Below are 19,058 nucleotides of genomic sequence, written 5' to 3' on the forward strand. Positions count from 1 at the left end.
TGTCCGCCAGTAAATCAGACCAAGTGTGATGTGTGAACCTGACCTGTACAATACAAATGCCTACAATTGACTATGGTAAAGTACATTAGGATACATCTTGTGTTTGTTCAAACAATAACATTGATTAAATGGATTCCTATAAATTATCGTGTGGTTATTAGCTTTGCAGTGAATCGTGCAATAGAAATACTTTTTACTTTTAATAATACTTTTGAGTAGATTTCAGAGCCCGTACTTTTTACTTTTACTTGAGTGAATATTTGGATCAGTACTTTCACTTTTACTTAAGTCGTTTTTTACACAGGTAGTTTTACTTCTACTCAAGTAAAGAATCTGGGTACTTTTGCCATCTCTGGTTACCTGATAAACTGGAATATTGAGTGTTTAATGTGTTTTTGTCACTGAGATGATCAAAGCACAATATTTACAGTTTCTATTGACTGTCATTATAAATATAATATAAAGGCAGTTTTTAGTGCAAATCTTTAACACTGACACAAACTGAACAGATGTTGTTGTCTCCAGATGTGTAACACAGCAGAATGACACACAGAGGTTTAGCTCAACAGATGTAAGTGTGTTGAATGATACTGAGGCCTGTGGAGCTGATGACAGCCATTTTCTATCAATGAGAGCTGGATAGTGACGTCATCAGAATCAGGACTCACCTGGTTTTTCACCTGTTCTGTCTCTTAATGTTATAAGGTGCGGAGGATGCACGCGACCCGATATTTACGTGTAAAATCAATAAACAAACATAAAACATATTTTCACGTTGACGACAGAAGTCAACACACACATATTACACCTCATCTGAAAGCTGACATGTTCGTTTTATCAACACATTTAGGAACCTAAGATAAAGATTTACGACATCACAACAGCAGCGTCTCACTTTACGGCAGCAAACAGTTAGCTACTTACTAGCTAGCCTGTGTAGCCGCAGTTAAAATGTATTTATAGGTGTAAAAACAGACATTTATAGACGAACAGCGGCTCGTTTTAAAGACAAAAGTCCACCCATTAAATCCAGCGCGTTTAAACGGAAGCGGAAGTTAAAACCACCACAATAAAAGTCGATTGTGTCGCTCGTTTATTTTTAGCGCCGCTCGTCAAACTTTCCAAACAACTTCATCTTAATCAATTTAAAGTATCGACAAAAGATTTGACCAATGATGTTCAGTATCTCTGAAATCAGTAAACGCCCCGGAACAAAACCAACCAATCAGCATCTTTCTACGACCTAAAGGGACGAACCTAACGGGCTTTTAACTCCATCAGCCAATCACAGGACAGCATCTTTACCTCAGCGCCACATGTGTGTTATTGACAGCTGCTCTCATCCAATGGTTAGTCAGCACCGTGAAAACACTCTGAGTCAGCAGCCAATTAAATTACCTGTGTGACCATATATGGAAGTGAGTGTTGTCGGACTTCCTGTGGTAGCGGGACACCCACATAACAGAGAAACTTTATTGATATGTTTAAGGAGACATGATTCAATGATAATAAATATGTAAATCTTTATTTAAACACTCACAACATCTTTTTATCGTCAACTTTAACACTGAGGGACATTTTTCAGCATCTTAAAGGGATTTATTATCATCATTTGGTAACTTTGGAGAAGTTTTAGAGAGCTCTGTGGACATCTGCTGGAGATAATCTGTACTGCACTTTCTAAAATATCTCAGAGCCTCTTCTGTCTGTCAGCCTAAAATTTGGTTCAGACATTTGAGACAAGTTGAGGGAGAGATCCTGTGAATTTCAGCCTGATGGCCCAGATTATAACTTATTCATTTAATTTTAAAATTCATATTTAATAAAAAATAAAACAAGAAAGTTTCTAGTTTTTCAGTTTGATCATTTCCTAATTCAACTCTCTCAGAGTCTTAAATCAGATCAACACACCTGATGAACCCTCACAGTGTTTTACAGTGATGCAGTGAACATGTATCAGCTGCTCGTGGTCTTGTTGGACTATTATACACTTTAAAATGTTCAGATATTGAGGGACAGAAACACACACGATCAAAATGAGCCTCAAGAGGTTAACACAAAGCGCTTTGGGTCACGATCTAAAAGGGAAAACACAACACAATAATTATGTCAGAGTGATTATATGATATTACCAACGTGGAAAACATGTGATACTGGGAAAAAAGTGTGATTATTATGTGACTTAATAATTTACTGTTGACATTAACAGGAAGTCTGGAGACGGTATGAGAAAGAAATGTGACACAAACACTTTAAATGAATAAATGTAAGAACTTTAACAGTCGCATCAGTCTTCAAAACTGTTTGATGAAACACTCACCCACATAAAGAGTAACGCTGGATGGACTTCTGTTGGGGGGGAAAGTACAGGAGTAGTTTCCGCTGTCATCCAGCTGTGTCTTGGTGATTTTTATGGAGGCGTTGCCGTGCTTTAGTTCATCGTCAAAATGAAAAACCCGCCCTTCAAACTGTCTGTGTTGACCTGTTTGTCCACCGTTATTGTAATGTTTGTGGTTCTGATAAAAGAAAACCTCCAGACCATCTTTCTTCCAGTGAAACGTCAGTTTCTCAATGTTCGCCTTGGTGCTGATGGAGCAGGGTAACATGGCGTCACTTCCTTCCTCCACGGTGACGACAACTGGCCCTGGAAGAAAATACAACAAGTTAAACAACAAACACACAAACAAACAAACATCCCAGCACGACCTGCTGATGACTTTTTGTGTGATTTGTGGTTGTTGCTTTGTTTTTGGTTCACATTTCATAAAACCACTGAAACATATTGCTACAGTTGTTCACAGGTTGAAGTTAATAATACAGCAGCAACACTTTACAATGAGGTACACAACAATATGAGTAGTTACTGAGGAGGGAGTGAGGAATGAATCAGGAACAACCTGATAATTAATGAATCGTTAATGAATAATTCCTGATTAACTTGGATTCAAGGACTTTACAGCAGATAATTTTAGAGAACAGGCTGAGATACTATATTCATTAATCATCAGGTGATGACTCGTTAATAATTATCTGTGAATCAACATACTGAACACTTTCTTAATGAGCTGCTGCTGATTACCTGAGAAGCTGAGTGGCACAAACTAGTAACAACGTATTAATTACTAATTACTTAATCATTAGTTAACTATTCAGATGATGATTAATAATCAATGAGTCTACCTGGTAACTAGGATCATGTAACTGCGCTGGCTGCATGAGATACGCCTCTTGTTTTTGCATTTTACATCTGTTCATAATTTTTATTAATTTTTATTATTTTTTATTAATTTTTATGTGTAAATATTAGCATGTTAGCTCAATAGCTTCCAGGTCATGTGATCAATTGATTTAAAATCATGTCAGGATCAGGGGCGTAGCCAGACACTTTTTACGGGGCACGTGTCCCGGTAAACATGCGCTGTGTCCACCTGTAAAATTCCAGATGAAATTTCATGAATGAGTCTATTTTTCATCACAGACAGTTTATGATCACAGAACAATGCCCCTGTAAAGCTGCAGGCCTAGCAACGCCCCTGGTAACTACTCTGTATTATGTTTCACTACAGAGTAAAAAATAAAAATAAAAATAAAGGACAGCACTCAGATTAAACTGTTTATTCTCTTCTCTCTCACTAAAGAGTAACTAATGATTAACTAATGATTAACTAATGATTAACTAATGAGCCGACTTGGTAACTATTCAGTATTATGTTTCACACTGATTCATATATAACTCATGAATAAAGTGACTCTAACCCACAGATATTTATTTATGTATTAATGTATTTAATGTTTAATTGTTGAGGGACACGTTTGTGCTAAACCTGCTGCACACTACAGCATTTATAGCCGAAGCTAATCAGTAATGAACGTCATCATGAACTCATCATCGGCTGATGATTGATCGATAACGTGTCTCCCAGTCTGTCCTGTGGTCACTCATTATCTACTATATAGTCTATCTGTGACTCATTAACGAGTCATTAACTATCAAGTCCTTCCTGATGAACATCTGAGTCACGTCTCTGTTTTATTGAGGGAACTACTTTAGTTCAAAGTGAACTGAACTTTAAGAGTCAAAGTCCAACAATCAAAACATCCTGAAGGTTTCATGTCTGCACGAGCGTTTCCGTGAAACTGTGCGTGTCTGCAGCAGGATGGAGACGACGCCCACGCACACACACGCACGCACGTACACGCACAGCAGTGATGACGACACCATTACAGAGCATTTCGAGATTAAAACTCAGCATCATCCAGCTGTAATTCTTCTGTAATCGATCCAATCAATACTATCGATGAGTGCTGATCATCAGGGTACATGTGACGTCACCGCGCGCTGAGCAGGTGTCTCGTACGCACTAAAGCAGGAAGCAGCTGATGAACATCCAGCATGTTTCCACATTGTTCCGCTGTTCAGATGAAATAAAGTGAGAATGAAAAACTCTCAGTGAGTGATGATCAGTTTTCTTACCGTCTCCAGCAGCAGACGTTTCTCCAGAGCAGCTCAGCAGACAGAGACACACGAGAGGAACAAGCTCCATAGTTGTCGATGTCCTCTGAGGACTTCACCACACTGATGATGTCTCTATGTGACGGAGCTTCACACGCTCCTCAACACCCTGACTGCTTCATCACAACCTGTTTCTGCTCCTCAGCCTGAAGCTGCGCCACTCCCGGTACAAACCTTTCAGAATAAAAGCGCCATCACCAGGCCTGCAGCTGCCATCGTATTTTGTCTGGGTGTTGGCCCACTGAGAGGAGGGAAGTAACGAAGTACAAATACTTTGTTACTGTACTTGGGTAGATTTGTCAGGTGTCTGTACTTCACTGTTGTCTCTTTGGTGTCCTGACAGCTGCTGTAAAATACAGATCATCTCAGAATCACACCCAGAAATTAAAATCACTTTTATTTCTTTGATCACAGTTTGAACACAGAAACATCAGAAACAGTCACAACACACAGTTTTGACATTTTTCATGTTTTATTCAAACGTTTGTACAGAAATGATGAAGCGCTGCCTGAAGTGACCTGATACACTACAAGTGCATCATCAGTGAACAACAGAAACATCAGTGTGTAACTGGACCTGACAGACTGCCTGAGCACCTGGAAACATAATAAAGAACCAATACAGGCTCGAACCAAATAATGCCAACAAATATAAAAGTCACATTATATTTACTTGTAGCTGCAAAGTGTTCACACTGACTGACAGTGTTAACAGCAGGCTTTAGTTCAGCGAAGTCTGATGGCTTTAAAGCACATGTGGAGCTCAGTCAGGAGCTTTAAGCACTACAAGCAGTCTGATAATATTTGGTCAATAGACGGCATTTATACAGCACTGCTGCCCTCATTCATCCATTCACTCACTCACTCACTCACTCACTCACTCACCGATGGCAGTGAGCTACCATGCAAGGTGCTAATCTGACCATCAGGAGCAGTTTGGGCTTCAGCCTGTTGCTCAAGGACACTTGGACATGTGGACGGGAGGAGCCGGGGATTGAACCACCGACGTGTGACGGTACTTTTTTGGTCCGAGCCCCTCGGCTCTGAACATGTTTATAAAACTTGGACGGTCTTGTTCTGGTTTCATTAAGTCCCTAATGACAGGATTCTGTGTCCTACACTTGACTTGGACACTATTTGCTTTGAGATAAAGGCGAGGACTGTATATGTGTATATTTTGAATATTAATTGTAAGTTAACTCTGTAGATCATCGAGCAGACATGCTGTTATAATACTCTTCTCAATACTTCTGATAAGGTTCAGATCATGAGGTCGTCTTATAAAAACAGTTGCTTTAGTCCAGGGAAAGATTGAGGTCGTGTTAATGAGATACATGCACATCGTCAAAGTGCCTTCCATCTCAACTATCTGCCTCAACACAACCTTAACCCTGAACCTAAAATTAATTTAAACTTTAAAAACAAGTTTTAATCCTCAAATTATCTGAAATAAGAGAAGACCAGACAAAATGTCCTCACCATCATCCAGCATGGTGGAAACACACACAGCAGAACACTTCACAGCACATGTAGAGCTGGTTACTTTTATGGATCAGATGAATTCAGTCGAGTTAGTTCTGCTCCAACACTCTTCTTCTTGTCTGCAGGAAGCAAAAACAAAGTTAAAGTGAAAGTCCCACCTGACCTGATCCTACTCTGAGTGTAAATACACACAGAATGATTAATGTCAGAGAGAATAAAACAACTGTCAAGACTCTGAACATCAGATACATATAAAGAATGAGTTGTGGTGTCTGTTCATCATTAATATGTTGATACAATATTTAATCTTACCTTTCTTACAATTGAGTGTCATGCAACCCGTGACATGAAGCACAGCTAGAAGAATAATAACAACAACAAGAGTGCCAAGAACTGCACCAACAATCGCTCCAACAGACGACCCTGAAACAGATGAACAGTGAGAGCATCAGTCAGAGTGTCAGTGCAGATGATAAACAGCAGACTGGACCTCACAGCTCACACAGAACAACTAAAGGTGAGTCTGCTCCTGAAATCTGAACTTGTTTCACATGAAAACTCCACTGGGATGAATGTGAGCAGGAACAGTGATGTTAGCTCTGATCTCAGGTCCAGTTTCCTCCTGCTGGGCTCCACAGCTCAGAGGCTGCTTCTGGTTCTGGTCCCAGCAGTGAAGAAATAAATGGACTTAGTTACATTCATCACTTTGATCTGACAGTAAAAACACAGGATCATCTGATAAAATATAAAACTTCTTCACAACACTTTTACTGATACTTTTACACTTTTACTCAGGTGGACTTTTACTTGTAACAGAGTATTTTTACGTTGTGTTTCTGCTTCTGTCACTTCAGTAAAGTATCCGAGTACTTCTTCCACCACTGACTACTGTCCAGAAACATGAAGGTTAAAATCACTGTGAGCTTCTTGGTGCTGGTCGGCTCCACAGTTATTGGGCCTGATGGGAGCAGATCAACACACAGTCACAGGTTTTATGAAGCGTGAGTCTGTCGAAGCTCCGACTATTAAACATAAATATACTTTAACTCATTAATAAAAGAACAGAATCAATATTTAGAGATTCTTACAGACACATATAGACTGAGACACAGTTTCACATCTCTCCACACAGATGTTAAATAATATAATCAGAACAATTCTTCTGTCTCAGCTAACAAAAGCTCAGTAAAGATCACAGCAGGATCCATGTTTTATTTCAGGAACATGTTGAAGAGTTGGATCATTTATGTTGCTGTGAAACATCAGGTTTGCTCATGATTTCTGAATCTGAATTCATCCTTCAGCATCAAATCCTTCAGGAGATCTCTGATCAGCTTCTGCTGCTTTAATAGTCACAATGACTACAATTATAAACTGATAATTAATGTTGGAGACTCGTAGTTACAGCCTGAATACAATGGTACTAATGACAAGTGTTAACTGTCCAGTAAAAGCTCAGTTCAAAGCCTCCATGATCTCATATTATTACAGGAACTATCATTGTGTATATTCAGAGTTAAAGTTTGCTCCTAGTTTTCAGTGTGAGCTCAGTTTGTAGTTGAGAAATAAAATAATAAAGTCATCAGTGAGTAAACTCTTCTCTTCCTGTCTGAGTGTCTTCATGCTGTTTGTTGTGTGATTCATGTGTAACTCGGCTGCTGTAACGCTGCAGTTTGTCACTGGGATTAATAAAGTCTCTCTCTAATCTCTCTAATCTAAACAGAGCTGACAGTGACGGCCTCTCTGACGGCTTCACTCTGCTGCTGCTGTGCTTTCTGTCTCCAGGGCTGCACACCTGTTGGGAGCTTCATCAGCAGCATGGGACACACCTGGGCCTGATGTGCTCCATGTATAGAAATCCTTCAGAACATCTGCTCACACATCTTTGTGTCGTGGCTTTTGGTTTCCTTTGCTTTGTTTTTACAGCTCAACATCCACACAGCACATCTTCACTCATCCACTGCTACACTACTGACTGCACTCACTCCTCCAGCTGTTTGTGAGACAACACGACTAGAACAGAATCTCACCTGGTTCTGGAGCTGGACCTGTGAAGATAACAAGACATGTAGTGAGACATCAGTTATAAAGAACAATTACAGGATTATAAATGAAACGTGGTGATGTTTCCTGTTCATCACTTCTCTGCTTGTACATGAGGATTACAGTGTGTTTAAGAAGGAGAGAAACATGAAGAACAGAGAAACAGAAGCCTTAATTACACCTCGTTACATCGTTAGATAGAACAAGACAAGTACAACTTCTCTAACTTCTCTTTAAAGAGTTTGTAACTATTTACAGCTGAAACACTTTTTCTGACTCACATCATGACAGAAACACATCAACAGTGAAGACTTTACAGCAGCTCCTGAACTTTTACACATTTGTTGTGCTTAAAAAAACATTAAAGGACGTCATGTGAACTTTGTCGTCTATTTACATTAAAGTAATAAAGAAAATGTGTTATGAAATGTGAAACACAGGGTCATTAAAAGCTTGTCCCCTTCTGTTAACAGGGCTCGGGTGTGGCCACTTTAATAGGAACACCTGTACAATCTAAAGCAGAGCTGAGCAACATATACAATATATACTGTTATCATGATATGAGACTATATGTTGTCTTAGATATTTGATTTTCTCACATGGTGATATATCATAACTGTTGTCTGCTCCTGGTTTTAAAGGCTCATTACAGTAAAGTGACGTCATGTTCTGAACTCACCAGACTGATCTACTTGTTCTGATACTTTCTTTACCCACTGAGTCATTATATCCACATTAATGATGATTATTATCAGAAATCTCAGTCATCCCTACAATACTGATATCACAGTAGGACACACTCATTGAGATATTTGATTTTGTGGCCCCGTCCTAACATTTATGAAGCGCTTTTGAGAAGATTTAAAATACATATCTTATATCAGGATGTGGCCTAAAATTATTGTGATATAATTTTAAGGCCGTACCTCGCAGCTCTAATCTAAAACAATCCAACACAACTGTTCTGTAACTTCAATAACTTATAATTCTAGCAATATTATATAATCTGATAAAACATAACTCAACAGCACTAAAAGTGATTTATTGTCTTTAACGTTTCATGAATATTTAGTCAGTGAGTTAAAATGTGTGCTGATGTTTAATGACTCATGTTGTTATTATCACTCATCATAACTCATCATTTCAGATCAGTGTCATGTCACATTATCTTCTGTTTCCTCTTCTACTCACTCAGCAGCTCATATTCTGTGTTTCTGTACTGACCCGGTTCTGTCAGTTGGTTCAGTCAGTGACTCAACAGTTACACCTCGTAGTTATTACAAAAACTTACTACAAAAAAACTACAAAAACAAACTTCACAGAAAAGGAGGCTCAGAGTTCAGGACCACTTTCAGTCTGAGCTCCTCAGTGGACCTGAGCTGGTACCAACATCATTCTTTATGTCACTGAGACAAAGATTTAGTGATGAAGATCCTGTGGCATCAGAACCAGAAGCAGCACCAGTGTGACTCGAGGAGACAGAGCTCAGATGTTTCAGGACTAAGAGTTTCTCTCTCAGTGAACACAGTTTCTCTGATTAATTAACTAAATGAACACATGAATCAAGTGTATGTGCTCATATTGTAGTCATGTATAATTACACACAGACTAACAAACACACTGTGGCCACTTTATTAGGCACACATTAATGATCTGATGCAATCCAACACAACTGTTCTGACTCAAACTTTTTTTCACTTTTATGATGAAATATAAAGTAAAATAAAGATTTGTGTGTGTTGCAGTTTGATACTATGAGATTCATGATGCACAAAACTTCTCAATGAGCTTCATAACTGTCCTCAGATGTTTCCTCTGAAACATATTTACTGTAAAGAGAGTGAGTGTAATACTGGGAATCTAACTGCAAATCACATACAGCACATATAGTGTTAATAATTAATAAACGTTGTTCATCGTCACAAAGACAATAATTAATGATGTTCATGCTCCTAAAAGGTGAATTCAGACTGAACACAAAGTTATTTTCTGTCTCTATTTAATCCTGAAAACTTGTTTATTCAACACAAACACCCAGTGTATAACCATCAACACCTGTGTGTGTGTGTGTGTGTGTGTGTGTGTGTGTGTGTGTGTGTGTGTGAGTTTTAAAATTAACCATCAAGTTTGTTCTGTTATTTATCAGCAGACTCGTCTAACTGTCTCTCCAATACCTGTTGATTGATGAACTAACGCCATCATTTCTATAAAGGAATTTTTCACTCAGTTTAAAACATTTAAAATTATTCACATATTAAATCACAACTAGGAAGAATCTCACCTTGGATATACACAGAGGTCACAGCAGCAATCTGATGGCTGAATTTCACCTGTGTAGCTACACAGCTGTAGTTGTCGGTCTTGGTCACAGTAATCTTGACAGTGATGTATGAATATCTTCCTCTTTCTAAGATCCGTGGCTTCTCAGCAGGAAGAGTGTTATTATCACTGTCCTTCCACTCTACTGTAGGAAGTGGAGTGCCATGAGCTTCACACTGCAGCAGAGACCAGTCCTTTGTATCATGAGGTCTCTTGATAATTGGCTCTGGAGCTGCACCTGTGAACACATTATGAACAAAAGATTATAAAGAGACAATTTCAGCATTATTAATGTAACATTGGGATTTTGTTCATCCACACTCTGCTTGTATACAGTTTACAGTGTGAAGAGAAAAACACAATAAAAGCCTCCAGCATCATTTTATGGGACGATATTTCAAACATTTTAAACTGTTTCCAGTTTGAGGCAGACACACAAATACAGTGAACTTGTTAAACTGAACTATAAAGATTGTAATAAAATATGAAACATAGTGTTCAAAGGTAAACACACCTGATGTGTCACATGTTAGTGAGAACTACTTTAATTATGCTGCCTGAAAGAAAAATTAACCATAAAGTTAGTTGAACTTCTGCCAAGAGAAGGTTGTGAGAGATTTAACTGGGTTGTTGTATTTAACAATCTGCATATTCTGATTATCGTTGCATTTCACTATCTTTTGTTTTTGTTTTCTGTCCACACAAGCTGCAAGCTGTGTCGCTCTCACTCTCTACAGCTTCCTCCTCCTCCTCCTCCTCCTCCTCCTCCTTTCTTTTCACTCAGGCTCCCTTCTGATGGACCTCGGGCCCCTGGGAACATCTACCTCTCCTGGCTCCTGCTGCCTCACATATTGATGGATCTGGATCTTCAAACCCTGGGCTCTGCTGGATCATTGCTCTCTTCTCCTTATATCTGTATTTTTGTAAAGTTTGATGCCTCCTCACTCTGATCTTCTCTGTTTTACTGCTATTATGTGTGTCCTGCCCTCTTCCAGGTCACCATGATGGAGAGGAGGTCGTGTGGCTCGATGCCTCGTCCTGCTCAGTCGTCTCCTGGATCCACACACTTTACATATATTATAATTTGTATCAGATATTCTGTCAATGCAACTTGTAAACTGTGATTTTGATGTTGTTTCTGTCCATGCAACATCTATTACTGAGAGAGGATCCTCCTCTGTAGCTCCTCCTGAGGTTTCTAACATCTTGTTAAAAGGTTTTTTTTCTCAATATGTTATGTTATTCCTCACTTGAATCGAGGGTCTGAGGACAGAGGATGTCGTTCACCGTACAGATTGTAAAGCCCACTGAGGCGATGTGACTGTGATTTTGGGCTATATCTCAACTCAACTCAACTTTATTTATAAAGCACTTTAAACAGGGACAAAGTGATGTACATAAATGAGAAAATAGAACATAAAACATAAAACAATATATATGAATAAAATGTATTTATTTGAAGATGTCTAGCTCAATAACGTAGAGTCATATTGATTTCTTGATTTAATTTGAATTGTTACAAGATGAGCCTGCATCTTTCCTGTGATACTAAAATATCTGTGATGCAATAAATATATGTTTAAATAAAAGAAAAAAGTGATTCCAGTCTGTTTTAGAGCCAATTTAAAAGTTTTCAGCATATTTTAAGTATTATAAAAATAATATTATGATTTATCATTATTTTCTGGATCTGACAAACCTAGTTCAGTGTATTTTTACACTAAAGGAGGAAACAAAAGGCAACATTGAAGCATTCAGCATTTCCCTGATGGAACCTGATGAAGCTCTTTGTACCAAAACATTATTAAATTAATTCCTGATTGAGGTCAACAGTGTGCAGGAGTTGTTGTCCTGAGTTAGGGAACCTCAAAAAGACCATATGATGGCTGCCGCTGTGTCAGAGCTCGTGTCAGGTGAAGAATATCAGGTGAAGTTTGATGATGACGAGTACATTGATGATGTCAGAGGCTTCAAATGTCACTGCTGCTTCAGAAAGAGCTTCTTTCAGCTTACAGCGAAACTATTTGATCATTACTGAGATAAAAAAAAGAATAAAAGGAATATTATGATGTTGGGACTCAGAAGGATCGCGACATAAATATTAAACATGAAGTTAAAATTCATGAACCCAGAATGAACCTGGGACTAAACTACATTAATAAAGTAGATTAAATTATTCTGTCACGTCAGTAAAAAGACTTTATATGGAGGCTTTTTGGGAAATGCAGTAATTAATTAATTTACTTCTTCATGTAATTAGACAATGTGAATAAAAGCATTAGATTAAATAACACACAGGCTTCTTGGACTTAAAAGATGTTGTTGTATAACTATAATATAATAAACGTGTCCACCTTTAAGTGACGAGTGATCCCAGTCAGTTCAACACAGAGAGGTTCAGGCCCACAGATGTTAGTGTTCAGACTGACAGGCCTGAGAAGACATTTACAGAAACACCTGCAGAGGTGGAGAGTGACGTCATCAGAATCAAAAGACTCACCTGTGATGTTTTCACCTGTTCTGTCTCTTAATGTTATAAGGTGCGGAGGATGCACGCGACCCGATATTTACGTGTAAAGTTAATAAATTAACATAAAACATATTTTCATGTTGACGACAGAAGTCAACACACACATATTACACCTCATCTGAAAGCTGACATGTTCGTTTTATCAACACATTTAGGAACCTAAGATAAAGATTTACGACATCACAACAGCAGCGTCTCACTTTACGGCAGTAAACAGTTAGCTGCTTACTAGCTAGCCTGTGTAGCCGCAGTTAAAATGTGTTTATAGGTGTAAAAACAGACATTTATAGACGAACAGCGGCTCGTTTTAAAGACAAAAGTCCACCCATTAAATCCAGCGCGTTTAAACGGAAGCGGAAGTTAAAACCACCACAATAAAAGTCGATTGTGTCGCTCGTTTATTTTTAGCGCCGCTCGTCAAACTTTCCAAACAACTTCATTTTAATCAATTTAAAGTATCGACAAAAGATTTGACCAATGATGTTCAGTATCTCTGAAATCAGTAAACGCCCCGGAACAAAACCAACCAATCAGCATCTTTCTACGACCTAAAGGGACGAAACTAACGGGCTTTTAACTCCATCAGCCAATCACAGGACAGCATCTTAACGCGAGCGCCACAAGTGTGTTATTGACAGCTGCTCTCATCCAATGGTCAGTCAGCACCGTGAAAACACTCTGAGTCAGCAGCCAATTAAATTACCTGTGTGACCATATATGGAAGTGGCTGTTGTCGGACTTCCTGTGGTAGCGGGACACCCACATAACAGAGAAACTTTATTGATATGTTTAAGGAGACATGATTCAATGATAATAAATATGTAAATCTTTATTTAAACACTCGCAACATCTTTTTATCGTCAACTTTAACACTGAGGGACATTTTTCAGCATCTTAAAGGGATTTATTATCATCATTTGGTAACTTTGGAGAAGTTTTAGAGAGCTCTGTGGACATCTGCTGGAGATAATCTGTACTGCACTTTCTAAAATATCTCAGAGCCTCTTCTGTCTGTCAGCCTAAAATTTGGTTCGGACATTTGAGACAAGTTGAGGGAGAGATCCTGTGAATTTCAGCCTGATGGCCCAGATTATAACTTATTCATTTAATTTAAGAAATGAAATGAAACAAGCAAAAAAAATTAAACTTTTACTTTTTCTCTGTTTAATCATTCACCAGTTCAATTCTCTCTGAGCTTTAAATAAGATCAACACAGCTGATAAACCTCAGAGTGTTTGCTTTACAGTGATGTAGTGGACATGTATCAGCTCCTCGTGGTCTTTGTATTATACAGTTTAAAATGAGTAAATATTAAGAGGCAGAGACGCACAAAATCAAAATGAAACCCAAGAGGTTAAGACTCGACCTGAAAGGCAAAACAAACACGTTAGATTGTTTTGAAACAGACAGGTAATACTGTGTAAAAGTCATATTTCATCTACTATAGACGGCTGAAATTTCATTGTGCAGAGAGACATAATCTGCAGTGTGTCTCTGATATCAGGCATGTTTGATACAGAGGTCATCTCTCCAGATGTGGCTGCAGCTCTGTGGGCTCGAGGCCCTGCCAGATGTGTCTTCTGACCACTTAACAAAAGTCCATCTGGGACTCTTGAACCAGTCGCAGCAGTAAATGAGCGGACATCTTTAACTGTTTAATGAAAGCACTCACCAACAACAAGCTCAATGTTGAATGTTTGTCTCGGCTGAAGATGTGGAAAAATGCAGCTGTAGGTCCCGCTGTCGGCCATCTCTGTTTTTATGATCTTTATGGAGGCGTTGCCGTTCTTCAGTTGATCTTGAAAATGTGAGACTCGATCTTTGAACTGCTCATCTTTACTTGCGATGATGCCTGAAACATACATGAACACATCCTTCTGACCATCTGTCTTCCAGTCAAAGGTCATTCCTGTGATGTCCTCCTTGGTGCTGAGGGAACAGGGTAAAACAGCATCATCGTCTTGTTTCACGACCACTCTGACACCTGGAAGATAAAAACATGTGTTACTCAGTATGTTAACATGCAGAGTCATCAGGAGACAAAGTCAGATAACAACTTTACACACCACAACAATAACTCAACACCTGTTTCCTCTAACATAATAGTTTTGGTTGTGTCGTGCTTGTACTGACATATTTTAAGTGTATTTAAGCTTACAGTATAGTTTATTAGGTTTGTTATTGAGCCTTGTGTTTGAATGTTACAAAATGTATTCAGCTGGAAACTCTTCAGCTTTATAACACCAGGAGAAGTTGTAGTTTTATTCATTCATCTTGATTTATTGGACTGGATTCAAAGACACAACTAACCACCAAACTATCCTGTTCCTCAGCTGCAACACACAGGTTGTTTTTTTACTTTGTAATTCAAATATGTTCACTGTACTTTCTTGTTACGACCCAGCTCTGTCTAGGGACGGAGGCGCAACATAAAACCAGACGTAGTTGGAAATTTAAAAATAATTTATTCGGCCAGGGAGAATGATATGCAACAAAATGAACCAAACAACGTCAACTCTGACTGGAGTGCTGTTGGAGGGGGGTGGAAGTAACACGGCTGTAATAAAAATCACTGACAGAGTTTTAGATGTGGTCGTCTTTTCATTTTGAATTTAACATCACTTTCTTTTATATTAGCCTCTGAGGGAGTGGTTGAATGTTGTTCAATGTTTTATTTTATTTTATTTTAGGCTATTTTATTTAATTTAAATCGGCTGAAAATGAAATAGGCTATAAAAACAGTCTCACGATGGCTCCTCACTTTGGTTTTATTTCACATGTGGCAGGTGGCACCGAGTGGGGAAGGGGAGGTGCAGGAAGTTAAGGGGCGGGTAGAAATAAGCCTACCTGTAGAAGGAACAAGAGTTTTGTTTGTTGGTTCCGGCCGGAGGAGTGAGGCAGGCGGGCATGCAGGGAAACCAGGGAAAACTGGTGGGCTGAGACCCTGTTTTGAGGGTTTATATCATTATATTATTGTTTGATATGAACTGTTTTTTTTATATTTTTCAGACTTGTTGCCCGCTGGGGTTGTGAGTAGCTGGTAGCCGGTGAACGGGCACAATTCGGCAGACCAGGTATTTTAAAGTTGTGATATGCTGTAAACTCTTAAATATTTTTATGGACGTGATAAAGTATTGAAGGTTTGTATTTGTGTCTCTGCAGAGAATCGGCGGCCTATTAGATGTTTCTTGCCGTTGTTTTGTTTATTAGTTTGGGTTTATTATTTTGTCTAGTCCGCCGGGCAAGTGAGCCGGTAACGGGCAAAAAGAACTGGGTGTTGCCCTTGGGCGGACTAGTTTCTTTTGTCTTTTTGTTTGTTTGTTTGTGTGTTTGTTTGTTTGTTTGTTTGTGTGTTTGTTTTCTGCGGCAAACCCCCACTTGTTCACAGTCTCAGGTTGAAGTTTCAGTCAAGCCATCAAGGCAGGCATAAGGTGTGATGTGGTTAAAATGTTTGCAGTGAAACTGAGTTGTGTGCAAACCTTAAGCGTGTAAGTTCACCAAGTGTGTAAACCTTTTGCAGTGTCACGAGTGGTTTGTACAACGTAATCCTGGCCTTGCTAGTGATATTGATGACGTAAACTGAGGAGATACAAGTGGGCCTATAACCTGTCAAGCAGCACCCTGTAATAAAACTGTTTAAACTTTATACCCTGGACTGTGATCAAGTGGGGGTTTGCCGCAGAAAACAAACAAATAAACAAACAAACAAACAAACAAAAAGAAAAAAGAAACTAGTCCGCCCAAGGGCAATACCCAGTTCTTTTTGCCCGTTACCAGCTCACTTGCCCGGCGGACTAGACAAAATAATAGACCCAAACTAATAAACAAAACAACGGCAAGAAACAGCTCATCTTGAGGCTGTGTACAGTTGAGTTTTCTGTCTGTTTGGGTGAATAAACCTGCGATCAGACTCAAGTGAATAACGTGAGCTGAAAGTTGCTTCTCTGTTTGTGTGAAGTCTGACAGCTCGATCTCTGAGTTCACTGCTCTCAGTAATCATGAAGGAAACAAAACCAGGAAACATTTTAAGAACCTGTCGGTCTGACAGCTCTTATCATTGATCAGACGATGTCTCCTCACCAGTACTAACTACAACCACACAAACAGGTGTTACTGCATTGTCAAAAAAATGAGTGTGAGTGTCAGAGAGAGGACTGTATTAAATTACAATATATACATCAACATATTTATACTACTGTACTGTATATATGTGATCTATAGTGTGAACACTGTGTTCATATCAAACCTCCAGCTGTTTATTCTCTATATAACGTCTCACTGACGTTACTTTGCTCTGATACCTGCATTGTATATTTTGCCTTCTGTGCTGCTGCATGTGTTCACACTTGTAGGAGCCTAAATGCAGTTTTCTTGTTGACAGGATAATTTAAGTTCATGAGAAGGAATAAGGATAAAAATATTTACACTATTTGCAGTTTTACATACGGTTTGTTTATAGAGAGGCAATAACTACATGTTTGGGTAATTTCAATATTTGTGGATAGCTAAAATTACCCTTTATAGTTTATTTGTGGTACTTTCTAGTGGACGGATGTATTTTGGTTTTGTGCAGACTGCACCTTTAATGGGTCACTCTCTCGCCAGTGTTTTGCAGGTAATTTGAATTTGTGGTCAGTCAGGACAAGCGGGGAGTGGAGCCATATAGTTTTTTGACCTCTCTCTCTCTCTCACTCTCCAGTACTTTCTCTCATCACGCGATTTGTATTTAATTTTGTGACAATTCATTTTTTGTATTTTTCCTGCATTTATTGGAAGTAAACTGAACTGAACTGTGTTACTAAGAAATATTTTAATCAAGCTCAATCAATTCTTTTAAATTAAGGTGGACTTAATATTAGAAACTCCTCTCAGTATCCCAACACACTACACCAACAATGCAATTTAAAACTAACACAAACTACAGGCTCCAGACTGACAATAACACTAAATCAACATCTCTCCAGATGTGGCTGCAGCTCTGTGGGCTCGAGGCCCTGCCAGATGTGTCTTCTGACCACTTAACAAAAGTCCATCTGGGACTCTTGAACCAGTCGCAGCAGTAAATGAGGGTTCGTCTCTAACTGTTCAATGAAAGCACTCACCAACAACAACAACAACAACAAGCTCAATGTTGAATGTTTGTCTCGGCTGAAGATTTGGAAAAATGCAGCTGTAGTTCCCGCTGTCGGCCATCTTTGTATTATGGATCTTTATGGAGGCGTCGCCGTTCATCAGTTCATCTTGAAAATGTGAGACTCGACCTGTGAACTGCTGATCTTGACTTGTGAAGATGCCTGAGTTATAAAAGAACACCTCCTTCTGACCATCTTTCTTCCACTCAAAGGTCTTTAGTGTCATGTCCTCCTTGGGGCTGAGGGAACAGGGTAAAACAGCATCACTGCCTTCTTTCACGACCACTCTGACGCCTGGAAGATAAAAACATGTGTTACTCAGTATGTTAACGTGCAGAGTCATCAGGAAACAAAGTCAGATAACAACTTTACACACCACAACAATAACTCAACACCTGTTTCCTCTAACATAATAGTTTTGGTTGTGTCGTGCTTGTACTGACATATTTTAAGTGTATTTAAGCTTACAGTGTAGTTTATTAGGTTTGTTATTGAGCCTTGTGTTTGAATTTTACAAAATGTGTTCAGCTGGAAACTCTTCAGCTTTATAACACCAGGAGAAGTTGTAGTTTTATTCATTCATCTTGATTTATTGGACTGGATCCAAAGGCACAACTAACCACCAAACTATCCTGTTATCCTATGAAGATTTATTCATTTAATCTTCACTTCAACATGATTAAAATGTTTTTTCAGACAGAGAGTCAGAATTCTGGTTCCAGCTTCTTGATTGTGAATATTTCCTGTTTCTGTCATCTGTGACAGTAAACTGAATATCTGTGGGTTGTGGACAGAACAAGACATCTGAGGACGTCATCTTGGGCTTTGAGGACCAATGATGGACATTCAGTTTTAGTTTTTAATAATATATAACTGTAGTGTTTTATGTTGGTCAGTGTGTTAGCATGCAAACATGTTGCTAACAAGCACCAACCTCCAGGAAAAAGACAAAAAGACAGACGGAGAGAGAGACAATGAGGACGATGTGAAACTACTGTGAGTTCATGTTCATACAGCTCAGGGCGGATGATGGACTGAG

The 19,058-nt window shown here is 38.8% G+C and overlaps 3 protein-coding genes across 3 annotated transcripts in view; all 3 read right to left on the reverse strand.

Annotated features, from left to right (window-relative positions):
- The window catches only part of LOC311254815 (butyrophilin-like protein 2), a gene marked incomplete at its 3' end in the record, with an annotated part of 74,882 nt that overhangs the window by 7,723 nt on the left and 48,101 nt on the right, over positions 1–19,058 (reverse strand). The window lies entirely within an intron of this gene.
- On the reverse strand, positions 1,507–4,659 carry LOC311255350 (V-set domain-containing T-cell activation inhibitor 1-like). The gene is made up of 3 exons (XM_084349763.1): positions 4,475–4,659; positions 2,321–2,644; positions 1,507–2,078 (listed from the first exon to the last, which is right to left on the reverse strand). The coding sequence occupies exons 1-3, from the start codon at positions 4,542–4,544 to the stop codon at positions 2,044–2,046; spliced, it is 429 nt and encodes a 142-aa protein (XP_084205889.1). The 5' UTR covers positions 4,545–4,659; the 3' UTR covers positions 1,507–2,043.
- Positions 4,967–19,058, reverse strand: part of LOC311255347 (neural cell adhesion molecule 1-like) — an 18,654-nt gene continuing 4,562 nt past the window's right edge. The window contains exons 2-7 of the mRNA XM_084349759.1: positions 17,990–18,313; positions 14,560–14,871; positions 10,320–10,595; positions 8,026–8,043; positions 6,308–6,418; positions 4,967–6,114 (exon numbers count right to left, since the gene is read on the reverse strand). Coding sequence (XP_084205885.1) covers positions 6,059–6,114; positions 6,308–6,418; positions 8,026–8,043; positions 10,320–10,595; positions 14,560–14,871; positions 17,990–18,313 — 1,097 coding nt within the window. The 3' untranslated portion in view covers positions 4,967–6,058. The remainder of the gene's footprint in view (positions 6,115–6,307; positions 6,419–8,025; positions 8,044–10,319; positions 10,596–14,559; positions 14,872–17,989; positions 18,314–19,058) is intronic.

Source organism: Pagrus pagrus, assembly GCF_965226575.1.
Source record: "Pagrus pagrus genome assembly, chromosome: 3".
In the NCBI taxonomy this organism is placed as follows: Eukaryota; Metazoa; Chordata; class Actinopteri; order Spariformes; family Sparidae; genus Pagrus; species Pagrus pagrus.

Bases quoted from the DNA above. Each gene is read 5' to 3' on its own strand.
- LOC311255350 (XM_084349763.1), bottom strand. From the start codon at position 4,544: ATGGAGCTTGTTCCTCTCGTGTGTCTCTGTCTGCTGAGCTGCTCTGGA. The intron at 2,645-4,474 runs GTAAGAAAACTG...ATTTTCTTCCAG, and splicing joins AACGTCTGCTGCTGGAGACG to GGCCAGTTGTCGTCACCGTG. The intron at 2,079-2,320 runs GTGAGTGTTTCA...TTTCCCTTTTAG, and splicing joins CAGCGTTACTCTTTATGTGG to ATCGTGACCCAAAGCGCTTT.